The following is a 17,283-nucleotide window of genomic DNA, read 5'->3' as shown; positions in this document are numbered from 1 at the left end:
TCACAAGCGTTACGAGTAATTCTAGTCACGAATACAGTAATTTTCAAGCTAAAATAGACGTGATAAAAATAATAAGAAGTTAAACCTAGAATTCAGTCATTATATTTTGCATAGTTTTCGCTCAGGTAAGCACTGCTTTCCTTGCTTTCCCTCACCGATCGTCACTGTGTTTGACATTGCTCACACACAAATTCACACAAGCAAAATTTACTGCAAAAATAGTCGCATCTTGATACGACCAAGACAGCTCTGTGCTAGAGTTGAGCATGGAGTAGAGTTGGAGTGGCGAAGAGCCTGAGTTTGTCCGATTTTTAGAAAGTGAGTGGATTCGGAGTTTTATTTTTTACAAGAATTCGGAGTGGATTCTGAGTTTGGATTAGCAACTTCGTATTTTAGTTAATCAAATAAATTCCGTACCGATAGTTTTGTTTGTTCAAGAAAAAAATAAAAACTATCACCACGATTTTTTACCAAGTGGTAATGCTTATTAGTGTTTGCCACTGCAAAATTTACATGCCACTAAAGCGGACAAAAGATTTTTGTACCCTTGACCTATTTCGTGTTATACGCAATGGCTAGAAGCCTATCACGTTAACTTTAATTTGGTTTTGGAATGGATTCAGAGTCTACAATGATGAAACTTTTTCGAGTCGATTTAAAGTAGAGTCTGGTTTCATGGAGTAAGAGTGGAATCGGAGTCTCAAAAATCACACTCCGCTCGACACTGCTTTGTGCCGCCTCTGGACAACTCGAAAAGCAATGCAATCATGTGTGACGTGTGTCAACAATTGGTTGGCCGCTGAATCTGGGCACAGGGGAATACAATCATTCAATCATTTTATTTTTGGTCATTAACGCGTTCGGGACGAAAAAGATACTACTAGTACTAACTACAAAAGTCGATATAGACCTACCAGCACGTTAATGAACAGGAAAAGGTGGAAAAACCTTGAAAGGTTTACAACGTGCCTGAATGGAAAATGCACAGCCACAAAACCCAAAAAACAAACAACAAAAAATAAAACAAAAACGGAGAGAAGCACACATGTAGTAATGAATGACAGCCTAATGAAAAGTGTTGTGGATTGAATTTGCCGGTTCCAATATTGATGTGGATGAGCAGTTATCATAATAATAATAGGATAGAGAAAGAAAACCGGATATAATATACGGTAGGCTAAAAGAAACCCATCCTCAGGCAAAAGCCCGTTTCGATGTGGCCCAGGAGAGCAGGTGTTCGAGCTCTTTGTATGGTCAGACTGCACATCACACAGCAGCCTACGACGATTGAGGTTTGAGATCCAGTTCAAGTTATTGTTTCTTGTCCGGGTGGGTGATGGAATGGATGAGCTGGTAGAGATAAGATGATGGTGTTGATAAAGCTCTCATCCCCTTTTGTGACGGTGTCGTGTTGGTTATGGAGTGTTGCGTTTGCTGTTAATATCTGCAAACATAAAAGTACAGCACAAGCAGTCGACATTATTGTTAGGTATTAGGCCTAATCGTTTGTAAATTATTTTGGATTTTAACTGAAATCTTCACCAGAATGCAAAACAGCCTTTTTATGTTGTCTTTCTATTGTGTAATGTGTATATATTTGTTTTGCTTTAGTTTTGTTTCAGTTTGTGGACAAAGGGTGACTTTGTATCAGTCTTTCTAATCGAAGAAGGAAATTCGTTTCATGTTTTTGCTTCTGCGATTTTTATTGAATGCTAAGTAAGCGTTTTTGAGAAGAACGGAATGTTTAGAGAATCATTATTCTGGTTTCTTGTAGACAGGTTGTGAACCTCTTTGACATATTTAAAAAGTTTGGAGAATGGAGAAGCAATCTGGTAGTAAATTGTTGTAAAATTTAAACATAAAAACATCAATTTCCAGTTTGAACAATTGCTCAATTGATATCGGGATGTTTTTACAACCATCATCAACAGGTAACGTATGTGCAGGAGGGACATAACCTTCTAGTTTATTGCATAATTGATTTGATTGAATGTATATATATAATTTTTATATATTGTGTTATCAGGAGCACTGTTTTTTTTTGTAAGCTTAAACATTTGCTGTGTAACAGAAAAATGGGAAAACGAAAGATATCTTCAGCAGCACTTTCACTAGCTGCAAAAACTGAAGCACCAATGGCTAAAAAGCACAAAGAGCAGGAAATTACTCCTGATCGTAATGCAGAAGGCAAGTTTATGTTCAAAGATTGGCCCAAGTTTCGTCCAAATATGTCACCGAAAGAAGTGATTCAAGCTGGCAGTTTTGGAGGAACATATTTTCGACCTATTCAATCTGGTGTTACAAAACAATCATATGGGGCAGAAGTGTGGAAAGAGCTCCCAGAAGACTGGTTAAAAGACTTAAACATCAAAAAATTGGTTGCCTCACCAAAATATGATGTAACTGTCAACACATATAAAGTTAAGTGTGGTTCAACTTTAGAAGCATGGGAGAGTTCAAACTGGATAAAGGCCCAAGATCCATATGGTTGGTTTCAATGGTATTGCAGATTTTTCCTGGGTCGCAGAAGTGAAGATGATGATAGGCAAGTCGGACGTTGGCTTCGATGTGCAGGTGAAACTGGACGATGGAGAAACAACCTCATTACCAAAGTCTTCAAAGCTAACACAACTTATGATGATGCTTCAATTTCACCAGTGGTGCGGCAAGTCTTGCAACATTGGGCTTATAAATTAAATGAGAAAGACTTCAATGCTAGAATAAAAAATATCAAGAAATGATCAATAGATCCATATATTTGTCCAACCATCTTACTGCAAAAGAGGATCTTGTAGGTTTTAAACTTCTTGCAATGTTGCTATAGAAAAAAAAAGTTGTGGCTTGAAATCTATCTTACCCAGACTCTTTGTGTGCTTTGTATATTCATTCAGAGGCAAGAAAATTCGTACTCTACAGGGGTCGATCTTAACTTTTTTTTTCACTAGCCCACCGGACTAGTTGCTCCTCGTTTTCACTAGCCTGCACGATTTTTCACTAGTCCGACCAGTTTACTGACTTTTCACTTGTCTGATAACGTATTAAGATAAGTGTTTTGGCTTAGACTGAAACTAACTAAAGTAAAGGCTTTCAGATTTTAGTATGCACAAGAGAGCAACAATACACACAAAAACACCTTCTCGTAGTACAGACGCGAACAATGCAATTTTAAAACATTATAAAACTTTTCATCGGCTAATATTTTCACTAGCCGATCGGACTAGTACTGCAACATTTCTACTAGTCCGCGCAAATTTTCACTAGCCATTGGCTAGCGGACTAGCGTTAAGATCGAACCCTGGTCTATAACTTTTTGACACTAACATTTGAAGCAACAGTTTTATAGGTTTACATGCTCTGATTAGGTTTGATCGCTCTACTAGGTGGGAATTCGTTTTACTTGTGATTTCAATTGAATTACATGAAGTTGTGGAATGTTAGCTTGCATACATAAAGTGTGTTACAATATTGCTAGAACTATTATAATGTTTAGAGGTGAAGTATCACTGCCATTTAATTGCATAAACCTGATAGGCCACTTTCATTTGTCACGTTGTATATATGAAAAATAAAACCAATTGTTGTGGTTTATGTTAGGTGTAAACTGAATGTTTTTATACTGTAGCATGTGTAATCAACTAATCATGTTCTTGACAATTTATACTAGATCAAGTTAGGTCTGGTATCATATGACATTAAATTATTTTGCCATCCTAAAATCAAATGTGTTGAATTTCAGTTCACATGTAACTGTAACTTTTCATTAAGAAAGTAAACATTTGATGGTGGGACCCTTTTTCCTTGGACTTTAAAATCCTTTTTAGAAGTTTCATTCTGGTAATTTCATATACTTGTGACGGTTTTAAGTCACTGGTGCAGGCCTAGTCACCGGGATTGACACAGTGACGTTTCTGATTACTGTAAAGTGTTGTTTGTGAATTTTCCTATCCACTAGGTGCCACTGGATGGAAACTGGAGAGCTATCATTGAAGTATGTTGCTCAAGAGCCCGATTGCACGCCCTTGCAGTTAACGATTGTCGCTTGATCTTGCGATTGGGGAACTATAGGGCATCACTGAATTATTAGATTGTATTGTTTTCATTGTAAACCAAGAAAATCATCAAACCCATTTGTTACACAGTTAGACACTTTCTGTATTATGGAAAATTGTTTAGTTGCATGACTGCATGTACATTGTACACTGTGCAGTACGGTATATACCGCAATTATATGACTAGTCAAAATTTGCTTCTTTTACATTGTCTTGTTTACCTAGAAGTTTAATTTTGTCTTTACATCATGTGTTTTTAGGAAAAATGTACAAAAACTTATTTATTAAATAGTCATACTTTTATATCTTGTCAAGTGAGATATGATGGAGATAGATGATGAGCAGCAACTTTTGCTCATCAGTCAATTGAAAGATCTGATCCGAGAGAAAGATCAAGAAGTTGAAAAGAAGAACAAAGTTTTAAAGGTCATGTGCATATTTGTCTCTGTTTTCATGTTTGCTAGTTTGTGAGTTTTATTTGATATCTGCTGCCAATACAAAAGCAAGTGTATAAATGTACCAGCTTTTACTATGAGTAATTTCCTTATCCCTAAACCAGTACCTGAGTGGTGTTCACTTTTTATTAATGATGTGCTCCTGTCATCTGACCCACTTTCTGTGTCTGGAGCCCAGCATAAAGTTACCAGCTTACCATGTCTTTGTGGCAAACTATTGTATATTTTAGGCAAACTATTACTGTATATAATTATACAATTGGGGACTGTGTTAATGGACTAATGGTGTTAAGTTCTATCCAGTTTCATTTGTAGTAATAAAAAAATTAAGTGTTTTTATTTTCTAGATGAGTTTTAAACGGATTATAATTCATTTTCATATAGTTGGCAATGCAGTTGACTACAACAATGATGCAGCATGTGCTCACAGGTTTCAATAATGGAAGCAATAGTACTATATTTACTTTTTTAGTAAATTGCTTGTGTTGCAAACTTAAGAAAGAAAAGGATTGTAAATATAGAAAAAAATGTCTAAAATGACATAATTTTGAAATAGGCCTAGCCCAATCAATGTGACAGACCAAATAGTTTTTTTCCAGATTGTAGATTTTTCAACAACTATTGTATTCTTTCAGGATGTGGAATCAAAGCTAAGCAAAGCCCGCTTGCAAGTGAAGGCTAAAGATGCCAAATTATCTGCATTGTTGAAGAAAAAAGATGCTAAAGACTCATCAGAGGCTGGAAATAGCAATTCTGTGAGCTTTTTTTTTTTTTTTGTAATATGGGTGATTAATCATATATTTTAATCATTTTCTTGCTATTTTTCAGCATGGCAGCAGTGAACAAAGCAACAGGGCAAAATTAATGATGCAACAAAAACGTATGGAAGAGAAAGAAGACCAAATATCGCGACGTCATTTAGCTCTTAAAGAACAAGTAACATCTTCAGGATTTATTTAAGACATTTTAAAATGTTTCTGTATTAGTTTATATATGCTGTGTCACATAGTCGTTTAACGATTTCTGAGAGTGAACATTTCTGGATTACCCAAGTATTTTAATGGTAAATAGCTGAGTTATCATTATTTAGAAAAAAAGAATAAACTAAACTTCATTTTAAAACAACGAATTTTTCTTTGCAAGATTATATTATCTTCATTTTGTTCATTAGGTAAGTCATTGAGACATGGAGATGTATCAGTAGTAAGCTTTATTGTTAATGCTCTATGCTGACAGCTATTTAATCTAGCTTTTATAGAAGTCAGTCGTTTTATTGCAAAATTTTTCAATAATATTGTCTGCGCCAAAACATTTTTTATGATCATAAGGAATTGTTGGCTTTTGGGCACATCCGCATTATAAAATGTGGCCCTGCTGAAAAACCACTGCTCTCGAAGTACTAATTACTAGAAAGTGATGTTGTTTTACTGGATACGCTAGCCTCCATAAGATAGTTTTGGATTGGTCGTTGTTACTGTAGTGTTGTATTTAAAGCATTTTGTTTCATTTGTGAAACTTAATTTTCCGTTTCAATCATAAAACTTATTGATTGCAAGGAGGAGAGGTTTTCACGCATGGAGATGGAATTTCACAGCAAGCATGCCGAACTGACCGAGCAGTTGAAATCTGTTTCCACCAACAGAGGAATTGATGTTGAAACCAAACAGCCGGTAAGTCTTTTCAGCTAATTAGTGTTGTGATTTTGTTTCGTGAATTGAAGCATGCTTTCTGATGGAACAGCTTTGACAAATGTTTGATGGATGCCAACTGCATAAATGTCATAGATTTCCTCCATTTAAATCATGAGGTTTATTTCATTACCAATCACGTCATTAGCAAAAAAATGAATCGGCAATTTGCCTTTCAGCCTGGTGAATCTCGTCTCCCACTGTCTTGTTCCGACCAACATGGAAATCAACTTCTGTTCTTTGATTTTCTGTTTAAATTCTGTTGTTTGAATTTGTAGGAAGAACGCCATGTTGAAGAATTATACGGAGCCATTGTCTCTAAAGACCAGAGACTTGCTGAACTAACTGCTAAGTTCGATGAGAGAGAAAATCAGTTGAAGAATAAAGACAAATTATTGAAGGTAATAGATAATTAGATATAATATTGATTGCATTTTCAATGTTTTTTTTTGTGAATTCCAAAACAGACTTTATATTATCACAGTTTGTTTTAAATCACTTGCATTTGAGTTTTTGCTGATTTATTGTGATTCTTTTTCTTCTATTTGATTGGCTGCTGTATATTTTGGTGTTTTAACATTTTCCCGTTGCGTATTTATTACAAATATATATTTGTGTTAAGGAAAAACAATAGCCTACTGCGTTTGGAGACTTTTAACTTCATTTTGAAAATATGCTATTTCCAAAAGAGGTTAGAAATTCACCAAAGACAATGTTGTTTTTGAAAAATAATAATTTTGTGTGATCATTGGCAATCTTTTGAGATGGTGGTTCTAGGATCTTCACAAAATTGATATTTTACTGTGTTTTTATTTTAAGGATTTAGAGAAAAATTTCCATGAATCATCATCCAATGAAGAGCAACAGCGCCTACTTTTGGAAAAACTGAGCAGCCAGTTGGAAGCGCAAGAAGAAAAACTCACTGTTACATCCGATGAACATAACAACGAAATACGTGATTTAAAACAAGAAATTTGGCGATTTCAAGATGAAGTGAGTGAATTTTGTGTCCTAAGACTCCTAATACTAATCTATTTTTCTATCCTTCCAACCATTTCTGTGGGTAAAAAGTTGTGGATTTTTAAAGCTTTGCATAAGTCTACAGATTTAGAAGCGGATTCTAAATGGTTTGATCAAAAGTAAATGGATTTGTTTCCACAGGTCGATCACCTCAAGCAACGTCTTACCGACAAAGAGGAAACTGTGGAAGTGAAAGTAGAGCAAATTCTCCAGATGAAAAGAGAACATGACGCCAGTCTTATTGACACTCAAGAAGAGTCTCAAGAACAAGATCAGGTGAATCAGGAATTTCTTTGATAAAACTTAGCAAAAGTTTGCAACTACTGTCGTCTTTATTTTTTCATTTCTCAAATGCACATAAACGAAATTTTAGCATATCTCAGTAGAAACGTACATTTTAGTTTGTTTTATATATTTAATGACGGTTTCTTGTAAAACGTTTATCAACTTTTGCTGGTTGTACACACGCATACTGTGCACCGCTTTTTTCCAATTTAATGTGTAGGTAATTTTATAGCAGAAACATTGCGTGCATTTTCTTAGGCTTTCTTCTTTGAAAACGGCCGTACCGTTCTAGTTGATAAGTACTGATCGTTGCAGGATAATTAGACAATTCCTCTCTTTGTCTCATTAATATTTGTCGTTTTTTTAGTTGATACGTTCATTGAAACGTAAACTTCATGAGCAGGACGAGGTATTGCTCGGAAAGGATAAAGTTGTCCAACTTCTGCAGAACGAGCTCCAAGATAAAACGCAAGAACACGAGGTATTGTTGTGGTGTCATGAAAGCGATTTCTTTCTCTTTACGACTCAAGTTCAGGCACGATTTGACCCGAGCAATATTAATAGTTTTCGATTTGTAGTACGTTTGACAAAGTTGATTTACCGTAATAAGTTTAACCTGCCTGGGACGAGTAGCCTACTCATAACATTAGAATTCCACTTCAACGTTTAAAAGGTCTACCGGATCTTATGTTCTCGCATGTTTTGCGCTACCATTGTTATTGCTGTATCGATACATTTTGTAAACACGTCGTTATATTTTCAAGTTATGCTTTCATTCAGGAGTTTCATAAAACGATTAATATTCTTCAACAAAACCTTCGTGAGACTGTGGAAAGTCGACAACTACTTATGGAGGAATCAAAACAATTGCAAAAGCTGTCCACTGCTGTAAGTAGGCGCTGTATTTTCATATTGCCGTTTCCAATAATTTTTTGTTTGCTGACGGTTTTTCCCCGTTGTGCTTGAAATCACAGTAAAGGGTGGTCGGTTGTGCTTGAAATCACTTTTCTTCATCGATGTAGGTCGTCTGTATTCGGAATGGCCCGTTTCGGTGAGCCCGTTTTCGGTGAGTCCCTTAACAGGGGATTTTTTCAATTTTTTGTTTTTAAATTATCGGGTACCGCAGCCTAATTATCATTGCCGTTTTAGGGTTAGGGGTTTGGGGTTAGGGGTTAGAGGTTAGGAACTCACCGAATCGGACTCATCGAATAGTAGCAGACCCGTCTGTATCTCCTCTTTGCAGCCCAAGGCTGGTATCATGACTAGTATCCATTTTACATATCTCTCTAATATGCGGCATGTGCCCAGTTTAAACTTGGCTTTCTGCTACCGTCTACTTCAAAAAGCATCATATTTGTGATCTAGCTCTATCATGCTTTTGCACTACATAGTACATACCCTTTCCTTCTCAACCACCCTCTTTTTAACGCATTTCAAAATAGATTCAACATTAATAATAATATACTCACTCCATCTTGCTAATGTCACCTTCTCCCTTTACGATGTATCAGTCACTCACCCTAATTTCTGCGTGCAGGCTATTTATTACCAATACCATTTACAGATTGCATCACATTAGTTTAAACCATTTGTTTTATTGGGCATTGTACACGACTGTATTTTGAGCAAAATGCTGTAAATTATTCTTTGTTGTCTGCTACAATACAAACAAGAGTTGACTGTTTTTTCATTTGTTGGAAAATGTCAAGTGCCATATAAGGTTTTCTATCACAATCGTTTGTCATTGTCATGATTAATAAATCAATGGCGATTTCATTTCAGAACAACCTTGGCCAAGGTGAAACCAATACGGCTCAACTGGTGCAAGCTCTGCAACAGTATGAGCAAGCATATAAGCAAGCTGGAGAGAATAATCTTCTTCTTACGGCAGAGAACAACGATTTAAAGGTAGTTTACAAGGAATAATTTAGCAAGGAAGCAGTACTTTATGAAGCTTTCAATAGCTCATAATAAGTTACTGTGATTCGTGTGTGCAGGAAAAAGTTCAGTCTTTAGAAGAAAGTTATGCGAAGATGAAACAAGCGAACGAAGCCAGCCAAAGTGAACTCTTATCTACTACAACGCAACTAAACGGTTTGTTACTTTGAGAGTGTTCTTTATTATTCTGAAAAGTTGCAATTTATTGATAGCTGATCACACTGGTGTCGGAGCCAAATAAAAGGATTGCTGTTAACATTTCTTAGGTCGTTATCGTCCCAAGAAGGTATAAGAGGGCAGTTGGTGATGCCGTGTTTGATTGTATAAATTTCAAGTCCACATTGCACATTGGATTATGAGCCATCTTCAATTCTTTATAGATGTTGCTTTTGTTTGTAAGTTTGCAGCAGGCTCTGTTGCAGCAGCACTACTCCTTACTTAGGTAAAAGTTTGTTGAAAACTTTTACAAGGAACTGGAATGTAGTAGTAGTCCAGTTTTAATTCGGTGATGTCCCCGTTACCGAGGGTGGCCGGATTCACCTCCAAATGCCGCAATCGCCTTCACACTTTGCCTCCACATCGATCTGTCTAACGCGTCCTCTCTTGTCAAGCCCACCTTGCAGCTTTCTTCTTCAAATGATAGGATGTTATTTCCCCCACACACTTCGTGCGTTGAAGTTAAAGTGTATAGGTTGGTCGGACTGGTGTTATTCCAGCTAAGCCAGCAAAAGTTGCGCTATCGTATCAACCTCACCAGACGTTGAAATGACGTGAAAATATCACGTTTTACTCGCCGACATAATTGTTTATTCATGACAGATACGATTGCATCTCTCCAAGACGAAATTGCCGAGTTGCATCGTTCGAAAGAAGAGAAAGCTCGTGCTGTCGAAGTTCGGATGCAAACGGTTCTGGATCAACTCAATGCTCAAACCAAAGTAATGGTTGCTTTGTTGCATTTGAAATCGCTCACCAACTTTTCAATTAATTAAAACATAGTCGGAAATACTGAAGCTGAAGTATTATTGAACTCGTGGGCTAACAAGCATTTCAAAAAGCACAATATTTTGTCTTCACTGATAATCTACAAGTGTTGACTCACAAGTCTTGTCGAAACTACTTTAACAGGTGTTTATGGTACCAACTTGTTGGTACCATAAACTTTGTTTCTTTTGTGTTTGCCCTTCTGTCTTTAGTATGTTGAAATGTTTATGTACACTATGGTCGCCATTTTCAAGGTTTTAGAAGACCAAACTGCTGAGTTACATGCAAACAAGGCCAAGCTTCAACATTTGCAAACCCCTGGTGTTGAGAATGACAACAAGGAATTGGAATCTGCTAGACTGCAAATCCAAGGTTTCTGTATTCAGTTGTTTCACCATATTTGTTTTCCTTAAATACATATTTGCTTTTTAACTCAAAGCATAATAACAAATGCATGATTCTTTCTACATTTTGTTATGGCTACTGTTAGTGAAAGAACTGTGTTATTGGATCTAACCACAACGAAATTTCAACCGTGTTGTACAAAGCAAGATTTTTTGTTTAAAATTTCCGCTCTTAATGAAGCTGTATTTTGAGTAACTTTAGTTGTCACGTGACATTTTTTATAGATTTGGAGTCGACGGTTGCTGCTCTACGAACTGAAAAGTCATCATTTCAAACGCTACTTGATGAAACCGAGAATCGCGTTAAAGATCTTCAAGCAACTTCTGCCAGAGTTAAAGAGAAAATGCGTGAAGAGCATTTGGAAGAGATCATGAAGTTAAAAGACGACTGCAGGATATGCACAGAACGGTTTAATGAGGTTTCTGGTGCGTTGAAGCAGCGAGAAAGTCACAATCAAGAATTACGTGAAAGCATCGTGGAATTTGAGCAGCTCACAAACGAACTGAGAAGTAAACTGGAAGTTTCAGAGAAGAATTGCGTCGAATTAGAAACCAACTTGTCCGCGAGTCAAGATTCTAATCATGCTTTGTTGACTCAGGCGAATTCGCTGAAGGAAAACTTGGAAGCTTTGGAGCAATCTGTTGAAACTTACCGAGCTGAGAGCGACTTGTTGAAAGGTGCCTTGTCGCAAGCAGAGGAAGACAGCTCTGTCTTGAAATCCCAAATTATGGATCTTACAACAGAGAAGGAATCTCTACAAGAATCCTATCAGAATCTTGAGTCACACTATGAGGAGGATAAGAATAGGATAAACAGCTCTTTTCAAGAAGCTCTTCTACAGGAGCAACACAATGTAGCCGATACGAACAAAGAAGTCGAAAGACTGAGTCAACTCCTCATGGAAAGAAATGTTAATAGAGATGAAACCATACAGAACTACATGTCAATTAATGAGCAACTGAAGAAGAAAAATCATGAACTTGAAAACAGCATCTTAAGTTTGAAAGATACGATTGGCTCTGGTCAATCAAACATTGACAGACTTGAACAAAGCAACGAATCACTGCAGCACAGTAGCCATCAGTTGCAGCAAGATTTAACGTCCAGAAATGAGATTATCGAAACCTTGACTGACGATCTTGCAAGCACCAAACTGGCTCTGCAAAGCGAAAAAGAAACTGTTGAAGCGATGGCGAAAGAAGCTGACTCTGCTGTAGAAAGAATAAATAATGTCACTCAGCAGGTGAGATCAATTTTACTTGCCGAAACATTAATCAGAAACCGAGTACTTCTAAAACCTTTACGCAAATATTTGCGTGCAATCAAAGCAAATGTTCTTTAGTTAACTTCATGGTGGCTGTATTTCAGTAATGTATTTTTATTTGTTTTATTTGAATAATAAAATATTGAAAAAGCTGCCTTGAAAAAAGCTGCCCGCGGGGAAAATTTATTGATAAATTCTTCAAGTTACAAAACCTTGCTGATTTTATTTACTCTATGAGTGCCTTGGTCTGCTTTTATATCTTTCTCATTTACAATATTTCACAGTTCATTTTGTCGACAACTATGTATACTGTTTAGATTAATTTCCTATTTTTGCATCAACCATGTTTTGGAATTTTATTTTGTTTTTGCAGTTGCATCTGATGGAAGTCGCAAATTCGTCCTTGCAGCAAGAGGTGGCTCAATTAAACGAACACGCCTCATCCAACGAAAGAGAAACCGCTTTGATGATCACGAAGCATGAAGTCCTTGTTCAAGAACGAGATATGAAGACGAAGCTGTTGGAAGAAGAATTGAAAACTATGGAAGAAAAACTGACAATAGCTGCTGGAGAATTGAAAGAGTCCAAGAGCACGACATCCTCTTTGTTGGAGGAAATTGGTGGCTTCAACTTAAAAATTACTGATCTTACACAGAGCAAAGAAACCGAATTGAGCAGGTTAGATGATCAGGTACAGGAAACTCTTGCATCCTCCCAAAGATCTTTAAATGATGCATTGGAAGAGAATAAAGGTTTAAGCAACGAAATATTTGGTTTGAAGAAAGAAAATCAAAGCTTGTTCTCTGAAATTCAGTCTGTTCGACTTGATTGTGAAAACCACAAAATTGAAAATGAAGATTTAAAAAAAAGTTTGGTTGAGCTAAGTGTCACACACAAGAAGGATATGGAAAATATTGAATCTGCTTTTACAACTGAGCTTGACTCTGCAAAGCAACAGCTTACTCTCATTTCAAATGAAAAATCCAAAGTTGAAAAAAGCCTTAATGAAATACAAACCCAATACAGTTGTTCGGCTCAAGATCTTCAAGCGCAACTGCACGCAGTTGAAAATAACTTGTCTTCGTTAAAGCAAGAAAAAGAAGACCTTGTTGAAAAATTGGCCGAAAAAGAAAAGTTTATCAATGATTCTTCAAGCAGTTATCAACAGAAAGTACAAAGCCTGCAAAGCCAGATGGGAACCATGTCGCTAGAGTACAATAATTCGTTAGAGGTTATGCAAAAAAGGTTTGAAGAGTCTCTAACACAGTCAAAAGAAAAATCTTCAATTGTAGAATCTCTAACTTTGGAATTAGAAGCTACAACTAAATCTCTTGCACAGATGGAAGAGGACTTTGAAAATGTCAACACGACTTCACTCACCGCTGAGCAAAACTTGCAGCGATTGCAAGAAGAGGTTGCTGCGCTGCAGCTGAAACTAAGCGACACTGAGACCATGTTAGAAGCCACTCGGTCGCAGCTCGATGCTTCTTTGACGAAGTGCAGAGAATGCACTCTTCAAATTGAGGAGCTGGTTGCCACAGAGGAAGACTTGACAGAAAAACTTCACATGGAAGGCATCAAAGTGGATCAACTTCAAACCGCCTTACTCGAGGTAACTTCAAATCAATCTGAAATCGAGAAAAGTAAAGATGATACCGCATTGCTTCAAAAGGCTCTTCAAGAAAAAGATGACGTGTTAAGAGAGGTGGGTGGAATAAGTCAAGACAACTTGTATCCGTAACATGAAATTGTGTATTTTTGTAAAATAAAAAGTAGTATTTATAAGAAAGAATGCTGAAGCAATGATTTAGTACTTCAGTGCTTCGAAAGCAAATAAATTACCACCATACAATGAAATTATCTTGCATCTCAGATGTCTGAGCAATATTCGAAACTGCAACTGGAAATGGAGGGAAGTAAGCAGGAGTATGAGCGATGGAAGAGTGAGAGTGAGATAATGAAAGAGAGAGACTGCGCGGTTCAGCGAGCAGATGATCTCCAAGTCACGATGGAAAAGGTAAAACTTTTTCGAATAAGAGGAAAATGTATTTCATTGGTAGAGTTATTTAATTTCAACTACTTAACTTGAGTTTCCAAAACTAGAATTTGTTATCGTAGTGAAAGTACTGGAATTATGTGAAGGTGAAATTATAGACATTGCACGTATGAGAAAAACTATTTCCGACTTTGCTTTCGAAACTTCATTGCTTTCTTCTGGTTTAAATGTATTCTTGCTTGTATATTATGATAGCTTATGTGTGTACTGTGGATCATTCGTGTGGTATGAACACTTGAACAGGCATGTGAGTGCCTTTGAATTCAGGCTTTCACTTTGTTGTTAGTTTGAAACAATCATTCTGGGAGAGTTATCTCGCTATGTTGATGCCACAAACTTCAACAACCATACTGGTGAAGATGACGAAGGTTTTCATCGCATTATTTTGTCATATTTTGAGGTAGAAGCATGCGCGGAACTGTTCATCGTTGCATGATCGGATGAGCTATCTTCTATAAACTTCATTATTTACACTGTTCTGTGAAGAAGGACATCGGTGGTTATGTCTGCTCAATCGCATGAACCTTTTGTTTTTATGTTTTTCTTGAGTGGTTGTTACGGTTAACTTTAACATTAATATCGCCAGCTTGTATGTAAAATTCAGTGGAAGATAGTCAACTGATGATTTGCGAATCCTTCGCCTGGCATGACAGGAATGCTTGCAACAAAGACGCGTGCTTTTTTGTACATTTTCGAAAAGCATGGTAATGATGGTGTTTTTGAAAACTTACCACATACTATCGCAAGTTGCATTTTGAGATGTGTAAGTTTTGAGGAAAGCAACTACTTACCTGCATGCGAACACTGCTTACTTACAATTTACAAATCAACCATATTTTTTGAGTAATGGTTGTATGCTTAATACATAGATCGATATTTTCCCTTGATTTTAAAGTTCAAAGTAATGTTTCCTCTACTCGAGAAACCTTTTGTAACCAGTACAGGGTGTGATAATGTGTGAGTAAAATCTCTGACGATCGTAATGGTTACATTTTAGATTGCAGCAGTTGTCAATAACTCCTTTTTCATATGTTGTTACCCACTTAACTGCGTCAAGAAAGCATTTTTACAATGTACGTTTTGGATTGGTTTGGGTTACATGTGACATGATTACAAAGTTTGATTTACAATCCAATCAATCAATGCGTGGGCATGTGAAGAGAAATTTTGTTACGTTTTTTTTCAATTTTTTGATAAATCGCAAACTTCAGTTTTTATCTTTGTAGTTTTGTCACGCCAGTGCCAGTTTTGTTTTTGAACTAGTAACAACCTGCTATATTTCTTGTTTGATTCATCAATTATGAAAGAAGTTGGTTTAAAACATTAACTTTTACAACACTAGCCCTCAAAATTGCACAAGTCTAACTCTAAAGTTTAAATGATCATTGTTTTGTTTGGTTGTATTCGAACTTATTGGACTCCAGACTATTGAAATTGTCTAAGATATGTTGTAGTACTGAGCAAACCATTTACACGAAAAAAAAGTAAATTTCTTGGTAAGATAGCCTACTTCTATCTGTTTACGAAACCGTGATTCAAACTTGGGTGTTCAACGTCTACAAACCCGGCCTGTCTAAAACTGTTTACGTGATGTTTTTTTTCTTGCAATTATTTCTCACTGAAAGTGCAATGTTTCTTTCACAGCACAACTCCCAACTTGAGTCGAAGCTGGCCGAAGTTGAAGATAGACTTGAAGAGGTTCAAAAAGAAAAAGACGAGATTTCTCATAAAAACCAATCCAACTTCCGCAAAGGTGAAACTAGGCGCTACAGTTTCATCGTACTCGTATTAACTTTGCTTTTGGTTTTCAAAAAGTGCTGTTAAAATCAGACTTATGACCACTTTTATTCCGACTTATTTCTCCTTCATTAATTAACACAGGAGATTATCAGGAAGACAATCTCGGAGATTTCCAACCACTTGCTTTCGATATAAGAAATGATGACAAGTGCAAGCAGGTACAAGATGATTCATCTTCTACGTGAAACAACAGAAGTCAGACCTAAAATTGTACTGTAGATGAATTACTGCGTCACCTGTCTTGCGGTGAAATTAGAAGTTTCATGGTAACAATTAGAATTTTGTGGTAACATTAAAATTTTGTGTATGGTGCGACCAGGGCATGGAGTTTCTCCAGTCACAACTGGAGGAGTTGGCACACGAGCAGGAATGGCAGGCCAGGGAACATGAGAAGACAACCACAAAGTTGAATGCATCAATTTCAAGGTATTTGAGATGGCTCGTTGTGATCATATGATTTGAAACATTTTCAAACTTACAAGTCTTCAACCCCTTTAGAACTCGGTAAACCCTAAACTGAAGTACCCAGCTTTCAAGCCTATTCTCTTAATAGCTTATACTACTTTCTCTAGACCTGATACATCACGATACATCTATGATTATTCTCAAAATGTCGTTATACCTGCAGTGTCATCAAAAATTAACTTTTTGCTTTTGAGATCGAGGTTTTATTTTTTCATTACCCCGGGTGTCGATGTGTGTTCGTATTATTCTGAGAGGACATTGCAGAGCAACTTATTTAAGTTTGATCATCAAACACATGAAGACCTTCCGCTATACTTAGCAGTCGGATTAAGTAGTTCTTTGTGACACTGTTGTTGATCCATTCCTCATGCCACACTTCTCAATTTTTTTGTTTGCACGATGTGGGGATAGCAGTGTTTTTGTCCACAGTTAGTTCACATTCGATGAGTTATTGTAAACCTTTGGGTTGCATAAAATGTTTTTATACACACAGCATGTTGTTTACAAGCTCTCATGCTGTTTGCCTTATTGCTTTGTTGTTGTTTGTCCTTTGTTTTTGTTGTTTGTTGAGGAAAGAACAATTGGAACACACTGCTTTTTGTGGAAAGATCAAAGGAAAACGGACTCGTGGAAAACAGCGCCTCACTTTTCTCAATAACCTCAAGGGTCATTCTCACGTTTCAACCGCAACAATTTTTAATACAGTTCAATACATGGATAAATAGAAAGAACTGTACTTGAACGCCTAAGCCTGGAGCAGGCATAGTAGCCTACACAAAGAAGAAGTTGCCACTAAGTTCGCAAACCTTCCACATTACGTTTGACGTTACGCACGAAATGGACGTAGAGACGCAAATTATTAAACGATTCTGTG

General features: G+C 36.7%; 2 protein-coding genes across 2 annotated transcripts in view; both read left to right on the top strand.

Moving 5' to 3' along the window:
- Positions 1–2,042: 2,042 nt before the first annotated feature.
- On the top strand, positions 2,043–4,303 carry LOC145786682 (uncharacterized). The gene has a single exon (XM_082598395.1). The coding sequence runs from the start codon at positions 2,076–2,078 to the stop codon at positions 2,739–2,741; it is 666 nt and encodes a 221-aa protein (XP_082454521.1). The 5' UTR covers positions 2,043–2,075; the 3' UTR covers positions 2,742–4,303.
- A 70-nt stretch (positions 4,304–4,373) lies between these two features.
- The window catches only part of LOC145786230 (uncharacterized), a 39,701-nt gene continuing 26,791 nt past the window's right edge, over positions 4,374–17,283 (top strand). Inside the window, exons 1-20 of the mRNA XM_082597873.1 lie at positions 4,374–4,475; positions 5,140–5,257; positions 5,337–5,440; positions 6,061–6,174; positions 6,471–6,593; positions 7,012–7,185; positions 7,354–7,488; positions 7,865–7,978; positions 8,278–8,385; positions 9,280–9,405; positions 9,495–9,591; positions 10,255–10,373; positions 10,674–10,791; positions 11,049–12,109; positions 12,462–13,793; positions 13,962–14,105; positions 14,431–14,544; positions 15,789–15,897; positions 16,026–16,102; positions 16,264–16,370. Of these exons, the coding sequence (XP_082453999.1) occupies positions 4,374–4,475; positions 5,140–5,257; positions 5,337–5,440; positions 6,061–6,174; positions 6,471–6,593; positions 7,012–7,185; positions 7,354–7,488; positions 7,865–7,978; positions 8,278–8,385; positions 9,280–9,405; positions 9,495–9,591; positions 10,255–10,373; positions 10,674–10,791; positions 11,049–12,109; positions 12,462–13,793; positions 13,962–14,105; positions 14,431–14,544; positions 15,789–15,897; positions 16,026–16,102; positions 16,264–16,370 (4,496 nt within the window). The remainder of the gene's footprint in view (positions 4,476–5,139; positions 5,258–5,336; positions 5,441–6,060; positions 6,175–6,470; positions 6,594–7,011; positions 7,186–7,353; positions 7,489–7,864; positions 7,979–8,277; positions 8,386–9,279; positions 9,406–9,494; positions 9,592–10,254; positions 10,374–10,673; positions 10,792–11,048; positions 12,110–12,461; positions 13,794–13,961; positions 14,106–14,430; positions 14,545–15,788; positions 15,898–16,025; positions 16,103–16,263; positions 16,371–17,283) is intronic.

Source organism: Aplidium turbinatum, chromosome 17 (assembly GCF_918807975.1).
Source record: "Aplidium turbinatum chromosome 17, kaAplTurb1.1, whole genome shotgun sequence".
In the NCBI taxonomy this organism is placed as follows: Eukaryota; Metazoa; Chordata; class Ascidiacea; order Aplousobranchia; family Polyclinidae; genus Aplidium; species Aplidium turbinatum.
Note: the sequence above shows the minus strand (reverse complement) of the source record. Positions and strands in the feature narration are given on the sequence as shown.

Bases quoted from the DNA above. Each gene is read 5' to 3' on its own strand.
- LOC145786682 (XM_082598395.1), top strand. From the start codon at position 2,076: ATGGGAAAACGAAAGATATCTTCAGCAGCACTTTCACTAGCTGCAAAA.